The 18118-nt window shown below is 41.9% G+C and overlaps 1 protein-coding gene across 2 annotated transcripts in view; it reads left to right on the top strand.

Annotated features, from left to right (window-relative positions):
* Positions 1-2660: 2660 nt before the first annotated feature.
* Positions 2661-18118, top strand: part of tfe3a (transcription factor binding to IGHM enhancer 3a) — a 30536-nt gene continuing 15078 nt past the window's right edge. Inside the window, exons 1-5 of one of the 2 annotated variants that reach the window (XM_023295163.3) lie at positions 2661-3016; positions 10704-10802; positions 10878-10937; positions 11249-11408; positions 13981-14136. In XM_023295163.3, the coding sequence (XP_023150931.1) occupies positions 2880-3016; positions 10704-10802; positions 10878-10937; positions 11249-11408; positions 13981-14136 (612 nt within the window). In that variant the 5' untranslated portion in view covers positions 2661-2879. Of the gene's footprint in view, positions 3017-10703; positions 10803-10877; positions 10938-11248; positions 11409-13980; positions 14146-18118 lie in introns of both variants that reach the window. The other variant, XM_023295162.3, reaches the window with a different exon arrangement.

The raw sequence follows: 18118 nt of genomic DNA, 5'->3' as shown, positions 1-18118 counted from the left end.
TAAATCCTTCCTAAGTTCCTGAACACCTTCAGAACCTGCAGACAGAACATGGACGATAAACCAGAGGGGCTGATGGTAGAACCCACAAACTAGACCCTGAAGAGAACCCGTCCTGCTCTTTTAATGCTTCCACTAAGGCAGGAGGATGAGCTCCGTCTATGGAGAGAACGTGGAACTCAGTGTTACTGCCACTGAGTTCTGGTGGCCATTAACAGAACTGCAGATACAAAAACCCACAACTTATTTCACATTGCAGTAACTATCCAAAGCATGAGAACTACACAGTGATGATCTCAGAACTATGGTGCATGTCGAAGCTGGTTCTCCTGGATGAATACAAACATGTTAGAAAACAAACAGTTCCAGAGTTCTGCAGGACGTTCTTGTCTGGACTCCAGTCCAGCATTGGCTCTCAGCTAAACAACAGCTTTCATCAATGAAAACCGAACGTCCACCAAGTTCATCCAAAAGATTCAAGAAGAATCAGCAGAATCTAAGGTGACTGTTAGACTCTAGAACCCCCTTTAGATGCACTTCAACTACTCTAATGCCAAATTCCCCCAAAACAAGTCCAGACCTCCAAGCTGCCGATCAGCAGCCTGTCAGGAGTTGAACTACGTTTCCCAGAAGCCCCCTGCTGGTGGACTCCAGTACTGCAGGCTTTTCTGAAACCACAGAGTCCGACAGAAACGTCTCTCTTTTCCATTTTTATTTGACCTTTAAATGTTAGAGATCATTTCTGTCCTTCAGATGTTTGGTTCTCAGAGTTCAAAGTGTTTCTTCAATCTGACCAATCTTCTTTTTATTTGTTTGAAAATTAACACTTTTTGTTTACAACATAATTCCATCTATGTTCTTTCATAGTTGTGATGTCTTCAGTATTAATCTGCAATGTAGAAAATAATTCAGTAAAATCCACTGAATGAGACGGTGTGTCCAAACTGTTGACTGGTAATGCACACACGTGTGTGTGTGTGTGTGTCCCTAAAGTCTGGACACAGAGGAAATCTTGTTAAGTCAAATTTTTTTTTGCCTCCACAGATTAAATATGGCTATTATATTAAATATATATTTGATTATCAAATATATAAATTCAATATTTAAAAAATGTATATATTAATATATGTATATATTATTACATTAATTTCTTGAAAATATGGATTTGTGTATATGTTTATATATATATATATATATATATACACACATATATATATATATAGAGAGAGAGAAATATATATACATACATGTGTATCAATATATGTTATATATACATGTGTATAAATATGTATTATATATACATCCGTATGCATAAATATGTATTATTTATACATACATGTGTGATCTTACAGATTTTTACTGTCATGTAGAAAGTGTTAATGGGCTTTGTTGGTCAGGTGATAGTGACGTCACCTCGTGCTGCTGACTTAATGCTCGGTCCTCTCTGATTGGATGATCTCTCAGCACACCCCCCCCCCCCCACACACACACACACACATACACACACACACACTTCCCGTAACAGCAGAGACAAAAACAAACAAGATGGCGGCCTGTCTGAAGCTGGGCTGCAGCTGATTGGCTGTCAGCCAGCACTGCGCGCTCCTATTGGGTGGCGGCCGGCACGACAGCAGCTCATTGGTCTACTGTACTTCATTCCGGGCTGTCAGCCCCGCCTCCCGGACACAGAACTAGAGCAAGTAGAAAACACCTCCATTAACAGCCTAAAACATATTTTATATATATATTATATACACTCCTCTGTTACTTATGGACAATATTTAGGGAAAAAAATGAATCAGATAGTAATAAATAAATCCATCCTGTAGGACTTTGGACAGATTCTGAACATTGAGATCTGTTCAGTCTGATTGGTGGAAGAAATATGATTTATTTATTTGTTTTTAAAATATTCGTATTATTCTTAAATAGGGCTGGATCAGTGGGTAGCAGCGCCGCCTCTCAGATAGAAGATCCCCGGTTCACGTCCCGGCCAGGTTCTGGTGCTGGTCTTCTGCATGGAGTCTCCAGGTTCTCCTTTGAACCTTTGATAGACTGTTACCTGTCCAGGTAAACCTTTGATAGACTGTTACCTGTCCAGGTGAACCTTTGATAGACCGTTACCTGTCCAGGTGAACCTTTGATAGACCGTTACCTGTCCAGGTGAACCTTTGATAGACCGTTACCTGTCCAGGTGAACCTGTCATAGACCGTTACCTGTCCAGGTGAACCTGTGATAGACCGTTACCTGTCCAGGTGAACCTTTGATAGACCGTTACCTGTCCAGGTGAACCTTTGATAGACCGTTACCTGTCCAGGTGAACCTTTGATAGACCGTTACCTGTCCAGGTGAACCTGTGATAGACCGTTACCTGTCCAGGTGAACCTGTGATAGACCGTTACCTGTCCAGGTGAACCTTTGATAGACCGTTACCTGTCCAGGTGAACCTGTGATAGACCGTTACCTGTCCAGGTGAACCTGGGACAGCCTGGTAGGTGGTGTTTGGATAATGATGGATATTCTTTAATATTCTGTATTTGTATTATCTTAAGTAAAAATTCTACATGTGGTTGGTGTCTGATCTGTGTGACGTGTTTCTATGTTCTCTCTCTCTCTCTCTCTCTCTCTCTCTCTCTCTCTCTCTCTCTCTCTCTCTCTCTCTCTCTCTCTCTCTCTCTCTCTCTCTCTATCAGCTGGACTCGAACCTGGATCCTCATCAGCTCCAGCAGCGGTTCCATCCGGTTCTGTTCACCCTGGCCCTGGTTCTCGGATTCTCCGGCACCGGGTCTCTGGTTCTGCCGTGAGTCCTCCTCTGAGACTTTTATCTCGCGGTGGCTGCTGGGAAATAAAGCGTTTCTGTTCGCCGTTAGTCTGGGTAGAAATGTCAGCCGTCAATCCGAACCAGACCCAGAGCGGCGAGCCGAACCGGGCCGGAGCCGAGCAGGGGGAGGGCGGCGTCCTGCATCCGCAGACCGTGTTCGTCATCCTGGACTCGGCGGAAACTCTCAACGTGGTCCGGTGAGTGGAACTTCTGGGGCTTTCCGAGATTTTTCCTCTCACACCGAACTCCGTTGATTTTTGACGCTGTTCTCACGGTCAGCTCATTCTAACTGCGCCTGCGCTGAACGAGGTGGAACCATTCCTCGGTGTTTAAGTTGAAGTTCTACAAACACGAATTGGTGTTTTTGAAGAACATTGATTCCGAATTGAAGTGTGACGTTTGCACACGTAAGAAATGTACGTCAGAGCTGCTCTGGACTTCAGTTAGATGATTTGGGAGGAAGGGGAATTAAAATTCTACACATTTGGAATGAAGTTTGGTGTGCAGTGCTCTCTGGGTCTCCGAGCTGCTGAGGCTAGGGTTAGAGAGGAAGATGGTGATGATGAAGATGGTGATGATGAAGATGATGATAAAGATGGTGATGGGATGATGGTGATGATGAAGATGATGGTGATGATGAAGATGGTTATGGTGATGATGAAGATGATAATGAAGATGATGGTGATGATTAAGGTGATGATGAAGATCGTTATGAAGATGGTTATGGTGATGATGATGATGATGATGATGATGATGAAGATGGTGATGGTGATGGTGATGATGATGATGATGAAGATGTGCAGGTAGTTATTGTTTCTCTCTGACCTCTGGGCTGCTGATGTCATCCTGCTGATGTCGTCCAGGAGGATCAGGTCTAATCTTCCTCAGAGTTTTATTATTTAAATTCTGTTTTTAAATACTATTTTATTTAGTTTTAAGTTTTATTTATTATCGGCATTTTGGGGGTTAATTCTGTTTTTTCTTGATTGATTTTATTAAGGTTTTATAAATGTTACTGAACACATTTTTAAATTATTCTTTAAACATTTTTACTCATTTTATTTTTAAATTATTCTATTTTATTTTATAATCTTTATTGTTATTTAATGTGTGTTTAATGAGGTAAATATTTTAGTTTCTCCAACTGCTACAAATTCAGACAAAATAAACAGTTTTTCCAAAATATTTTTATTGAAATCGATTGCAGAGAGGACAAAGTAGTTCGCATAATACTTGAGTAAAGAAATAAAAACACTTATTAAACACGCATACAAAACATATATGTATGATCTGATAGTGCATCAACAAGTACTCCAAACAAAAGCACAAGATGTATATACATTTTTTTTCCCCAGAAACAAAAACAAAACACCCCCCCAGCTCACAACATTAGTACAGAGAGTATTTCAACAGGTGTATAATATGAGAAGGAATAGTAGTACCATAAAAGGTAAGAGAGGCACACACCGACATATTTATTTGGGTAACACTTTTAGTTCGGAAAAGTGGGATACAAAACATTGCCATTTCTGGTAAAACCTTTCTGTGCATCCTCTTATCGTGTATTTAATTTTCTCCAGTTTTAGAAAAAACATCATGTCCTGGAGCCACAGGGAGATGCAGGGATATCTGGCAGATTTCCAATGCAACAGTAGAGTACGTCTTACTGTTAAGGATGTAAAGGCCACAATATCCCTTTGTGCCGAATTCAGTAATACTGATGAATCAGGAATCCCAAATATGGCAATAAATGGAGAGGGCAGCAGAGTCACTTTAAGGACTTTGGAAATAATTGCAAAGTAACTGGACCAGAAACTGTATAAATCAGGACAAAGAAAAAACATGTGGCCCAGGTGACAGGGAGAACCCTTACATTTATCACAGCAATCATCAACTTCTGGGTAAATCTCAGAGAGTTTTGATTTAGAGAAATGGACTGTATACAATACTTTAAACTGAATCAAGCTAAGATGAGCACATGAGGAAGATCTTCTAATTCTATCAGTGGAATCCTCCCAGAACTCTTCAGTCATCTGTATACCCAATTCTCTCTCCCACGAGTTTTTAATTTTGACGCTTGATTCATCGTTTAATGTTACAATAGAATTATAAAGCTTAGATATCAACCCTTTATGTTGTGGACTATGCGAGACTATGCTTTCCCAGGGCTGTTCAGGAGGTATAAAGAGGAAACTGGAGAAACATTTAGAGACAAAATCACAAATTTGAAAATCACAAAACAACTGAGTGCCGAGTAAGTTATAATTGGAAGATAAATTGGTAAAACTATCAAATAGCCCAGATGTACATAAATTTCTTATTTGTTTGATACCCCTATCATGCCAGTTGAAGAACGATGAATCTGAAAGGGAGGGGGGAAACAAATGATTTTTAGTTAAAGGACACAATGAGGAGGCAGCTATGAAGTTAAAGCACCGTCTAAACCAAAACCAGACTTTCAATGTGTTAAGAACCACTTGATTATCTGTATACAAAGAGGGTTTTGTAGGCAAAGAACAGAAAATTTGTGGAGGTAATGAGGACCCGCTGCAAGATGATAATTCCATACCACACCATGGGGAGTGGAAAGACTTTAACCAATAACTGATTTTATGTATGTGGGCAGCCCAATAGTATGATTGAAAATCAGGTAGTGCAAGTCCCCCACTAAGTCTACATCTTTGCAATAACTTTTTACGAACTTGGTGGTTTCCCATCCCAGATAAAGCCACCAATTATCTTATCCAGAGAATCAAAAAAGCTTTTTTGGAAGAAAAAGAGGGATCAACTTAAATAAAAAAAGAAATTTTGGTAAGATATTCATCTTGACAACATTAATCCTACCCAAGAGGGAAACAGGGAGATTACGCCAGTGTTGAATGTCAGAGGTTATTTTAGCTATACGGGGGGAGAAATTAGCTGAAGCTAGGCTAGAAAAAGAGCGTGTCACATTTATACCAAGATACTTGAATCCTGTATAACTAAATTTGAAGGGTATGTCAGACTGCTGGAGGTTACAGGCAGTGGTATTGACGGGAAAGCAGTCGCTTTGTCCAAATTCAATTTATAGCCAGAAAAGGAGCTGAAATTATTTAAGATACTCAAAACCTTAGGGATGGAATTAGCAGGATTTGATACATATAACAACAAATCATCCACATATAACGACAGCTTGTGTTCAGTTCCATTTCGGAAAATCCCTCTGAATGAGTCGGAAGACCGCAAAGCAATGGACAGGGGCTCAATGGCAACATAAAGAGCAAGGGCGATAATGGACAGCCCATCCGTGTGCCACGTCCAAGATCAGAAATTCCAAGATAATCAGACGACATTTCATTTGTATGGACACTTCCTTTCGGGGATGTATAAAGAAGACGAATCCAGGAAACTAATTTCTCATTGAATCCAAATTTCTTCAAAACTGCAAACAAATACGCCCACTCTACCCTGTCCAACGCTTTGTCAGCATCCAGGGATATGACAATTTCTGATCAATCAGATGTCTGCTTTGAATAAATTATATTGAATAGGGTGCGTATATTAAAAAAAAATTGACATCCCTTAACAAAACCGTTCTGTTCTTCAGATATAATCGAGGGGAGGACATTCTCCAAACGGGAGGAAAGTGCTTTGGCTAACACTTTCACATCAGCATTAAGCAATGATAATGGTCTATAAGAGCTACATATAGTTGGATCTTTGTCCTTTTTGTGACGTAAAACAATGGAAGCTTGTGTCAATGTTGGTGGAAGGGTACCTCGTTCTAGTGATTCGTTAAACAAAGCTAAAAGTAATGGCGCTAATTTTTCTGCAAACCTTTTGTAAAACTCGATGGGAAACCCATCAGGGCCAGGAGCTTTGTTTGATTGCATTGCTTTAATTGAATTTGTTATTTCAACAAGGCAAAGTGGGGAATCCAATCCGTTCGCAGTATCCGAATCGAGAACAGGATTAGAGAGGTTTTGAAGAAATACATTCATATTATATGAATCTGTAGGAAACTCCGATGTATATAGAGAGGAATAAATGGTTTTTAAAAATGGCGTTAATTTCACTAGGATCCGTCGTAATTATTTGTTGGGTATTTTGAATACTACTTATAATCCGAGAGCTAGCTTGACGTCGTAGCCGATGTGCCAAGAGATGGCTTGCTTTGTCGCCATATTCGTAGTCTGAGCCACAACTATGTAATAACAGCTTTTCGGCTTCTTGGGTTGAAACTAGATTGAGTTCTGATTGTACCTCCATGCGCTGTTTAAATTATTCAGGTGTAGGATTTAAGGCATATCTTTGGTCAATATTACTGATAGCAAGAGTGAGCTCAGCCAACTTAGCATGGTGTTTTTTATTAGAAAATGCAGAGTAATAAATGATTTGTCCTCTAAGATAGGATTTAAGTGTCTCCCACAGCAATGAATTTGAAGTAGAATCGTTCTTATTAAACAAGAAAAACTTATCAATTGAATTAGAAATGAAATCACAAAACTCTTTATCTGCCGAAAGAAGAGAATTAAACCTCCATAACGGAAGACTACGTTTGTAGGCACCCAACTGAATATCTAATAATAGTGGTGCGTGGTCAGATATTACTATACGCAAATAATCAGAAGACATTATAGAAGAATTTAGAGTACGGTCAATAAAAAATACAATCCTAGAATAAGAATGATGCACCTTAGAAAAGAAAGAAAATTTTTTACTAGTTGGATTACGGGATCTCCAAGGATCAGCAAAGCCATTTTGTGTCATAAAGTCAGAGAATGCTTGAGACATTGAAGACTTATTTAGATTATGGGGATTAGATCGATCTAATGATGAATCAAAGACACAATTTAAGTCGCCACCTAAAATAAACAAATATGAATTCAAAAACGGTAGGCTGCTTAATAACTTATTAGCAAATTCAACATCATCAATGTTGGGGGCATATACATTAACTAACAGAACCTTTTTCTGCATTAAAATTCCGGCAACTATCACATATCTGCCATTTTTATCAGTTATAATGTTAGTGGCTGAAAATTGTACTTTTTTATTTATGAGAATAGCAACTCCCCTTGATTTCGAGTTAAACTCTGAATGAAAGACTTGGCTCACCCATGAGCAGTATAACTATGATGGTCTTCAATCCGAAGATGGGTCTCCTGTAAGAACACTATCAAAGTTTTTAATTGTTTCAAGTGAGTAAAAACTTTTGATCTTTTAACAGGATGACCCATGCCCTTAATATTCCAACGAATGAATCGAAGAGATGTGCCTAGTACAGCCGTGCCAGAGCCTGTAGTGGTACACACCCAGAAGAAACATTTTACCGTGAGCTGAGGTTCAACTTCCACCCCCCTAGGGCACTGCGATATGGCCTAAAAAAAATCTCAGATTTTTTCACAAAAAATCCTGATTCACGATTTATCCGATTTTTTTTTACCGATTTTTTTTTTACCCCCTACCTAATCTCCTCATGCCGGAGTCCAGTCTACTTTATGCAAATGAGCTACAGCCCTCTCCAGGTAAACACACCGGATTGCAGCTGGAAATGCGCTGCATGTAGCATGCTGGTCCGGTTGCGGTGCGTTTCCAGCTGTGATCAGGTGTGTTTACCTGGAGAGGGCTGCAGCTCATTTGCATAAAGTAGACTGACTTCTACTTTATGCAAATTGGATGCAGCGTGCAGAGATTCCACGCATCGTGAAACTGTCCTCAAACTTCTAAACTAGGCGTCGGTGACATAAAACGAGGACAGATTCAGCTGCTGCAGATTATTTCTTGCTTCAAATGCTTTCAGAAATACTTTTCATTGACGTGTTTTTTGAAATAAAAGGGAAAGTTTGCGGCCGAGCCGCTGTGTTTATCCAACTTGTCTGCAGGACTGTCCAGCTGGAAGCTCGGTCATGTGACCACGTAGCGGCCCGCTGTTGCTCAGTGCTGTCATGTGACCATGTTGTGGTCCGCTAGTGACTGCTGTCCATGTGATTTTCAGATGCGGTGCGTTGCCGTGTGGGAAAATCGCATCTAGTGGACACGCGCCTTTAGATCTGCGCCGGTCGCCGCCATGTTGTTTGTGTATCAAGCGTGGGGGGGAGGGGGGCGCACTCTGAACTACGGGAGCCCAGCGGGAAGGCGCTGGTGGCGGATGCTGATGAGAAAATCGATTTTCATTAAAACAAATCGACATTAAGTACAAAGTCGAATTAATCGATAAAATCGATTTATCGCCCAGCCCTACACCCCCCCCAAAAACCCAAACACAAGTACACCCAAAGTCCCCATGTAACCAAAAAACAATGGAGACAGCAGTGTCACACGACAAAAAGGAAGGTTATTCACCATAAAATAGGAACAACTCAGAGACGAAGCCGAGCAAACAGAGGTAAGAGTACCAATGAGAAAATGACTCTCACCAACTTCAAAAATTTGAATAACAGTATGTGCAATGATTGATTAATATACTACAGTTTTGTTTTAGTGTTATAACTTCCATCCGAACAGTAAGGTAAGAAGCGATAGTAATAATAAACTCAACAAATAGACGCTTCTCTAAGAGGTTCTAATGATTACCGTCGAGGTAAAGCAAATACGCTCTAATGTCCAGGTAATGACAACGAGCCTGAAATCCGTACATGCATAGACTGCAATGAAAAGTTCACAGCTCACCCGGAGATCAAAGTCTTAACGTATTCCTTCGCGTCCTCTGCTGAAGTAAACTTCTCAGCCCCCTGGTAAGTAATGCGTAGTTGTGCCGGATGGAAAAGTCCGTACTTAGCTCCCTCGATGCCACGGAGCAGCTGCTTGACCTCACTGAACGCAGCCCGAGCCCGTGCCACCTTTGCAGTGTAATCAGGAAAGACCGATAGTCATATCTCCGACTTTAATCCGCTGGAGCTCACGCGCACGTCGTAAGATTTCAACCCAGTCGCTGTGGTAGTGAAGCCTGCACACAATGGCTCGTGGTCGGTCACCCGGTTTAGGTTTAGGTTGAAGGGAGCGATGAGACCGATCCACAAGCGGTTCCTTATCCAGCGAAAAGGCATCCTTCAGCAGCTGGGCGGCCACAGCTGTAGGAGAGCAAGAGCCAGGACTCTCTCCAACGCCAATGATCCTTATGTTATTACGTCCCGATCTTGATTCCAAGTCTTCACATTTGTCCTCAAGCATAGTAACCTTGGCAGTGAGGTGCTCCACGCTTGTTTTCATGTCAGCCATGTCATCCGTGCATCCTGTGAGCGCCTCTTCCATGTCCCCCATAGTACCCGTTAGCTTAGCCAACTTGGCATCGATAACAGCATTGTCGCTCGCTAGCTGTGATTTGACAGACTGCAGCTCAAGCTTAAGAGGTAACAAAGCATCTCCGATAACCTCTTGTAGCTCCTTCTTAATAATTCCAGAAATATCTTCTTTTAGGGAGGACAGTATCTCAAATTTCAGAGCTTCAGCATCCAAAACAGGGGATGGCTCGACATCTTGAGCTAGTGATTCGGATGTCGGGGCCTGTGGGCAAGGTTTCAGATGCGTCTGAATAGTGCGACTTTTCCCCCTACCCGTCATTGCCAAGCAGTCCAAAAATATGTCTTGAGGTACTCAACAGGAAACCAAGAAAAAACAGTAGATTTTTGGTAAACAGCACAACTGAATAACAATTTTATATGAAGTCGGCAGGAGCCACCGAATATACGTCCTACTCCATTGACCGCTCCTCGCTCCTAAAATAAACAGTTTTATCTAAAAATAAAATCATATATCCTTTAATGAAAACACATGAAATACTTCTATAATCTATAATCTATCATCTATCTATAAAGACTCGGGAGAACCTTCAGCTGGACAGAATGTAGCCCTCTCTGTCTCCTGATTGGTTCTTCCTGTTTCTCTGTCTCCTGATTGGTTCAGGGTGGAGTCTGGGATTGTCGCTGACATCGAGGTCGACAGTTTGCTGCCTTCAGACTGCGACACCTTCTACGAGATCAAGAGTCAGCCAATCAGCATCAGGTAACTCCTGGAACATGCCACCAAGTCAGCTGGTATCTATGATGTCACTGATGATGTCATCATGTGTCTCTGCAGCTCGTCAGCAACGTCTTCCTCGTCTTCTTCTTCTTCGCTTCCAGCCGTCATGTCGTCCAGGTAAAAGTTCTTCTGGGATTTCTTTTCTCTCTGCTTCCTCTGGAGTTCTCTGATAATGTTTTCCTCCCATGTTCTCCTCCATGTTCTCCTCCCATGTTCTCCTCCTGTGTTCTCCTCCATGTTCTCCTCCTGTGTTCTCATGGATTGTCCTCTGTTCTCCTCCTGTGTTCTCCCATGTTCTCCTCCCATGTTCTCCTTCCATGTTCTCCTCCTCTGTTCTCCTCCTCTGTTCTCCTCCTGTGTTCTCATGGATTCTCCTCTGTTTTCCTCCTGTGTTCTCCTCCATGTTCTCCTCCTGGGTTCTCCTGCAGGGTTCTGCTGCGTCAGGACCTGATGCGTCAGCAGGCACAGCAGGAGCAGCAGAAGGAGGCAGAACTGCAGCAGCTGCTGCAACGCTGTGACTCTTCTTCTCCCGTGGGCGTGTCGTCGTCCTGCCGGCCTCCTGCTCAGGTTCCTGTGGAGGTTCTCAAGGTATGACGGAGGAGGAACCTGTAGGAGAACGTTCAGTTGTTGTTAACTGGTTGTAAACAGGCTGGTTCTGCTCGGATGTTCTTCCAGCAGCAGAACCTGTTTCATGTGAGAACATCCACAGTTTACCTGCAGTTATCAAACGAACAATCAACTGATCCATCACAAGTCCTGGGATTGCAGCTCCTCCACTGGAGATTTTAGAATAGAATAGAATAGAATAGAACAAAATAGATCTTTATTCTTACTGTTACAGAAAACAATGAGAATCAGTTTAGTACTCTCTGAATAGCAGCATTAAAAATAAACTATAGAACACACCCTAATATCTATACAACATCAGAGCAGAGATCCACAGTGAAACGGTTCGTCAGAGACCTGCTCTACAGGATTATTACACCTGTAGGTGTGTGATGTCATTATTCAGGGGGAGGAGCAGACATCTGACAGCTTGGGGATAAACGCTGTTTCTGCGTCTGTTGGTTCAGACTCTGAGGGGAGAACAGAGAAGGTCCTGAGGGGTCTCTGGTGGTTCTCCTGGCTTTCCTCTGAGGTCTGCCGGTGTAGATGTCTGCTTCCTGAGGTAGTCTCTGTTGGACCCTCCCCACCTGGTGTTTAATGTGGGTGGACCATGTGAAGTCCTCAGAGATGTGGACCCCAAGGAACCTGAAGCTCTCCACCCTCTACGTCCTCTCCTTCTCTACCTCCTCTCCATCCATGTGGAGGGCGGAGTGATGACCATCTCCTTGGTCTTTCTGGTGTTGAGGTTCAGACATGGTCTTATCTAAATGTTCAGCAAAGAGAACTTGTTGATGAATGAAGCTTTATGGCTTTGCCTCCTTCTTCCCTCACCTTGTTCAGGTGAGGGTTGATGGTCCACTTTGTTCTCCAGCCGACAGAAACGGATAAATCCGTTTCTCTTGTTCTGTCCAGAAGGCTCTGGAGGTCAAGAAGCTCTTCAGTCACGTTCATCTCATCATCCACCCCTCACAGTAGAATCAGCAGCTGATCTGCTTTCATCACACGCTACTGAAAAGAAGTCAGGATTCTCTCCTTTGCCCACCAACTGTCTTCTAATGTCTGCTGAAACATCTTCAGATCACCGCTGCAGTGTTTCATTCCAGGAAAACTTTGGCAAACTCTTGCTTCTTCTCAGGGCAGATATTCTCAACCATTTTCAAAACACAGTCTTTTATGATTTCACCATCAGAAACAGATCTGCAGGTCTTTGCAGTTGGAGCCTCATAGCTTTCCTTTGTAGCATTTTCATTAGACTGTCATTCTTGTAACAAAGTGCTGCCGGGACAATAAAACAGCTTCCAGTTGCTTCAGTCTTTCTCTGTGGTAACTCCCTGTTAGCCCATCAGACGTCAGCATTTTTCCACTGGTTCTGTCGCTGGACATTGAATTCCTCATAAACAGCCACAGTCTCTGGGCTAATCAGGCAAACGCTGCTGTTCTGTATTTCAGTAAAAAAATCCTCCAGTTTCCAGCTGTCCTGAAAGCAGCAGCCCTCACAGTCACCTTTCCTTTATAACAGACTCAACAGTCTCCATTTCTGAAGGGTCAGCAGCAGACAGTACAGCAGACATCACACTGACTCTCTACTGCTGGTGTCCGTTCTATACAGCCTATGGTCAGAATGGGTCATGCTGCCACCTGGTGGTGGAACCTAAAATAGTTTTTAACGTGCGTATTTATACCTGGTCACAAATGCTGGCGGCCACAAATGATTCATTTTATAACAGAGGCTGCGGGCCAGATGGAATTAGACTTTGGACACCTGCTGTAGAGACCAGACTCAGACTACAGTTAAAACAGAGAGCATTGTGGGAGTTTAGCAGCTCGGGCACCATGACAAAGATGAATGAGGAGGTTGATGTGTGACATCAGCCAGTGGATGATCTTTGGTCACATGACTCCAATCAAAGCAGTGAAACTGTGAATGTTGCCTCCTGACATGATTTCATGTAAAGGATCAATCAACACGCCTACATTTCCCATGATGCAGCTGCTGTTATTCATCCTAACCTTCCTACATTTCCCATGATGCAGCTGCTGTTATTCATCCTAACCTTCCTACATTTCCCATGATGCAGCTGCTGTTATTCATCCTAACCTTCCTACATTTCCCATGATGCAGCTGCTGTTATTCACCCTAACCTTCCTACATTTCCCATGATGCAGCTGCTGTTATTCACCCTAACCCTCCTACATTTCCCATGATGCAGCTGCTGTTATTCACCCTAACCTTCCTACATTTCCCATGATGCAGCTGCTGTTATTCACCCTAACCCTCCTACATTTCCCATGATGTAGCTGCTGTTATTTATCCTAACCTTCCTACATTTCCCATGATGCAGCTGCTGTTATTTATCCTCACCTTCCTACATTTCCCATGATGCAGCTGCTGTTAGTTATCGTCACCTTCCTACATTTCCCATGATGCAGCTGCTGTTATTTATCCTAACCCTCCTACATTTCCCATGATGCAGCTGCTGTTATTTATCCTAATCCTCCTACATTTCCCATGATGCAGCTACTGTGACTGACAACCTCCCTGTATGTCCAACAGGTGCAGACTCATCTGGAGAACCCCACCAGGTACCACATCCAGCAGGCCCAGAGGCAGCAGGTCCGCCAGTACCTGTCCACTACCAAGACCACCAATCAGCAGCCAGCTGCACCTCAGAGCCACGCCCCCAGACAGCCAGAGGGTCCCAAACAGGAAGTAAGAATTGTAAGCAAACACATATAAGCAAATGAATAACAAATAAACAAAAACATTATATACAGTTTTATATATATACAGTATATATATGCATATATACATATATATGTATATATGTACATATATATATATACATATATACATATATGTATATATGTAGATATATACATATATACATATATATGTATATATATGGATATATGTACATATATACACATATACATATATACATATATATGTATATGTGTATATATATGTACATATATATGTATATATGTATATATGTATATATATGGATATATACATATGTATGTATATATGTATATATATGTACATACAGACCTGATCAAAATCTTAAGACCAGTTGAAAAATCGCTAGAATTTACCTTTTGCACATTTGGATCTTAATGAGGTTTTAAGTAGAGCTACAATATGCAAAAGCAAGAAGGGGGAGTGAGACAAAAAGCACTTTGAAAAAGTAATTTATTGAAAACAAGTAAACTGAAATAGGCTGTTTATCAGCTGATCAAAAGTTTAAGACCATCGCTCAAAAAATTACAAAAAACTCTCCAAACCAGAACAAAAAATGTTCTCAGTAGGACTCAGTAATGAGTAGCTCCACCGTTCTTGTTAATCACTTCAAAAATTCGTTTGGGCATGCTTGATGCGAGTGTTTCCAGGAGGCTGGTGGGAATGTTGCGCCAAGTGGTGAAGATGGCTTCACGAAGGGCATCAACTGTCTGGAACTGATGACCATTTTTATAAACTTCCCTTGCTATCCATCCCCAAATGTTCTCTATGGGATTTAAATCAGGGGAACATGCGGGATGGTCCAAAAGAATGGAAGAGTGATGTTATTCTCCCTGAAGAAGTCCTTGGTCAAGCGAGCATTGTGAACTGCAGCGTTGTCCTGTTGAAAAACCCAGCTGTTACCACACAGACGAGGGCCCTCAGTCATGAGGGATGCCTGCTGCAACATCTGCACGTAACCAGCCGCCGTTTGACGACCTGCACCACCTGAAGCTCCAGTGTTCCACTGAATGAAAAAGCACCCAGATCATGATGGACCCCCCTCCACTGTGCCGGGTAGAAAACATCTCAGGTGGGATCTCCTTGTCATGCCAGTAACGTTGGAAGCCATCTGGACCATCAAGGTTACATTTTTTCTCATCAGAGAATAAAACTTTTTTGCACCTTTCAATGTCCCATGTTTGATGCTCCCTGGCAAAGTCTAAAGGCGCAGTTTTGTGGCGTTGTAGGAGACGAGGTCTTTAAATTGTTTTTTTGTTTTTGAAACCCTTTTCCCGTAGATGCCGTCTGATGGTTATTGCGCTGCAGTCGGCACCAGTAAGGGCCTTAATTTGGGTCGAGGACCGCCCTGTGTCTTGACGGACAGCCAATCGGATCCTCCGGCTCAGCCCAGGTGTCATTTTTTTGGGTCTACCACTTGACTTTTTTGTTCCATAATGCTCAGGATCTTTCAAAAAATTTAGAATGACTGTCTTACTGCGTCCAACCTCAGCAGCAATGGCACACTGCGAGAGGCCTTGCTTATGCAGCTCGACGATCTGACCACGTTCAAGAAGAGAAAGCTTCTTAGCTTTAGCCATCAGGAGGGCATGACCATGTGAATGCCTGACAGAAGATGAGAATTTTGAGCAGATTTGGGCTTTTATAGCCTGTGGTCTTAAACTTTTGATCAGCTGATAAACAGCCTATTTCAGTTTACTTGTTTTCAAGAAATTACTTTTTCAAAGTGCTTTTTGTCTCACTCCCCCTTCTTGCTTTTGCATATTGTAGCTCTACTTAAAACCTCATTAAGATCCAAATGTGCAAAAGGTAAATTCTAGCTATTTTTCAACTGGTCTTAAGATTTTCATCAGGTCTGTATGTACATATATATATATATATATATATATATATATATATATATATATATATATATATATATATATATATATATATATATATATATATATATATATATATGTTTTTATCTTAGTTTTATTATTTTCAGCTTTTGATCATGTTTTTACTCTTCTGCACAGCGCCTTGGCCAACTCCAGTTGTTTTAAAGTGCTTTATAAATAAATTTGATTTGATTTTGATTTTTTATATATATATATATATATATATATATATATATATATATATATTTTTTAATATATATATATATATATATATATATATATATATATATACACAGTATACAGTTTTTTATATATGTATATATACAAATACTTTTCTATTTTCAATAGACGTAGAATCACTTTACACAAATACTGACACAGAATTAGGCCTTGCATATGCAGACATACACTATATTGCCAAAAGTATTTGCTCACCTGCCTTGACTGGCATATGAACATAAGTGACATCCCATTCCTAATCCATAGGGTTCAATATGACGTCGGTCCATCCTTTGCAGCTAGAACAGCTTCAACTCTTCTGGGAAGGCTGTCCACAAGGTTTAGGAGTGTGTTTATGGGAATTTTTGACCATTCTTCCAGAAGCTCATTTGTGAGGTCACACACTGATGTTGGACCAGAAGGTCTGGCTCTCAGTCTCCACTCTAATTCATCCCAAAGGTGTTCTATGGGGTTGAGGTCAGGACTCTGTGCAGGCCAGTCAAGTTCATCCACACCAGACTCTGTCATCCATGTCTTTATGGACCTTGCTTTGTGCACTGGTGCACAGTCATGTTGGAAGAGGAAGGGACCAGCTCCAAACTGTTCCCACAAAGTTGGGAGCATGGAATTGTCCAAAATGTCTTGGTATGCTGAAGCATTCAGAGTTCCTTTCACTGGAACTAAGGGTCCAAGCCCAGCTCCTGAAAAACAAGCCCACACCATAATCCCCCCTCCACCAAACTTTACACTTGGCACAATGCAGTCCGACAAGTATGGTTCTCCTGGTAACCGCCAAACCCAGACTGGTCCATCAGATTGCCAGATGGAGAAGCGTGATTGGTCACTCCAGAGAAGGTGTCTCCATTGCTCTAGAGTCCAGTGGTGGCTGCTTTACACCACTGCATCCCACGCTTTGCATTGCACTTGGTGATGTATGGCTTGGATGCAGCTGCTGGGCCATGGAAACCCATTCCATGAAGCTCTCTGCTGAAGCACTGTTCTGGAGCTAATCTGAAGGCCACATGAAGTTTGAAGGTCTGTAGGGATTGACTCTGCAGAAAGTTGGCCACCTCTTGGCACTATGCTCCTCAGCATCCACTGACCCCGCTCCGTCAGTTTACGTGTCCTACCACTTGGTGGCAGAGTTGCTGTCGTTCCCACACACTTCCACTTTCTTATAATATCGCTGACAGTTGACTGTGGAATATTTAGGAGCCAGGAAATGTCACGACTGGATTTGTTGCACAGGTGGCATCCTATCACAGTTCCACGCTGGAATTCACGGAGCTCCTGAGAGCGAGCCATTCTTTCACAAATGTTTGTAAAAGCAGTCTGCAGCCTATGTGCTTGATTTTATACACCTGTGGCCATGGAAGTGACTGGAACACCTGATTCTGATTATTTGGATGGATGAGCCAATACTTTTGGCAATATAGTGTATATATATACACACACACAGAGATCGGCTGACAGTCTAGAGACTTTATTCATCCTCTGGATTCAAGAAAGTTACTGACTGAACCTGGTAACCCTAGAACACAGCGTTCCACAGATCAGTGATGATTCTGTCAAAGGTTCTGTTCTAAAGGTTCTGTTCTACAGCAGATCAGTGGTGGTTCTGTTCTAAAGGTTCTGTCCCAAAGGTTCTGTTCTAGAGGTTCTGTCCTAGAGGTTCTGTCCTAAACGTTCTGTTCTAAAGGTTCTGTACTAGAGGTTCTGTCCTAGAGGTTCTGTCCTAAACGTTCTGTTCTAAAGGTTCTGTCTTAAATGTTCTGTTCTAAAGGTTCTGTTCTAAAGGTTCTGTCCTAGAGGTTCTGTCCTACAGCAGCAGACGGTTGTTCCGTCAGTCAGCA

This window comes from Amphiprion ocellaris, chromosome 8 (genome assembly GCF_022539595.1).
Source record: "Amphiprion ocellaris isolate individual 3 ecotype Okinawa chromosome 8, ASM2253959v1, whole genome shotgun sequence".
In the NCBI taxonomy this organism is placed as follows: domain Eukaryota; kingdom Metazoa; phylum Chordata; class Actinopteri; family Pomacentridae; genus Amphiprion; species Amphiprion ocellaris.
The sequence above is the reverse complement of the archived record's forward strand: the minus strand, read 5'-3'. Positions and strand labels throughout refer to the sequence as shown.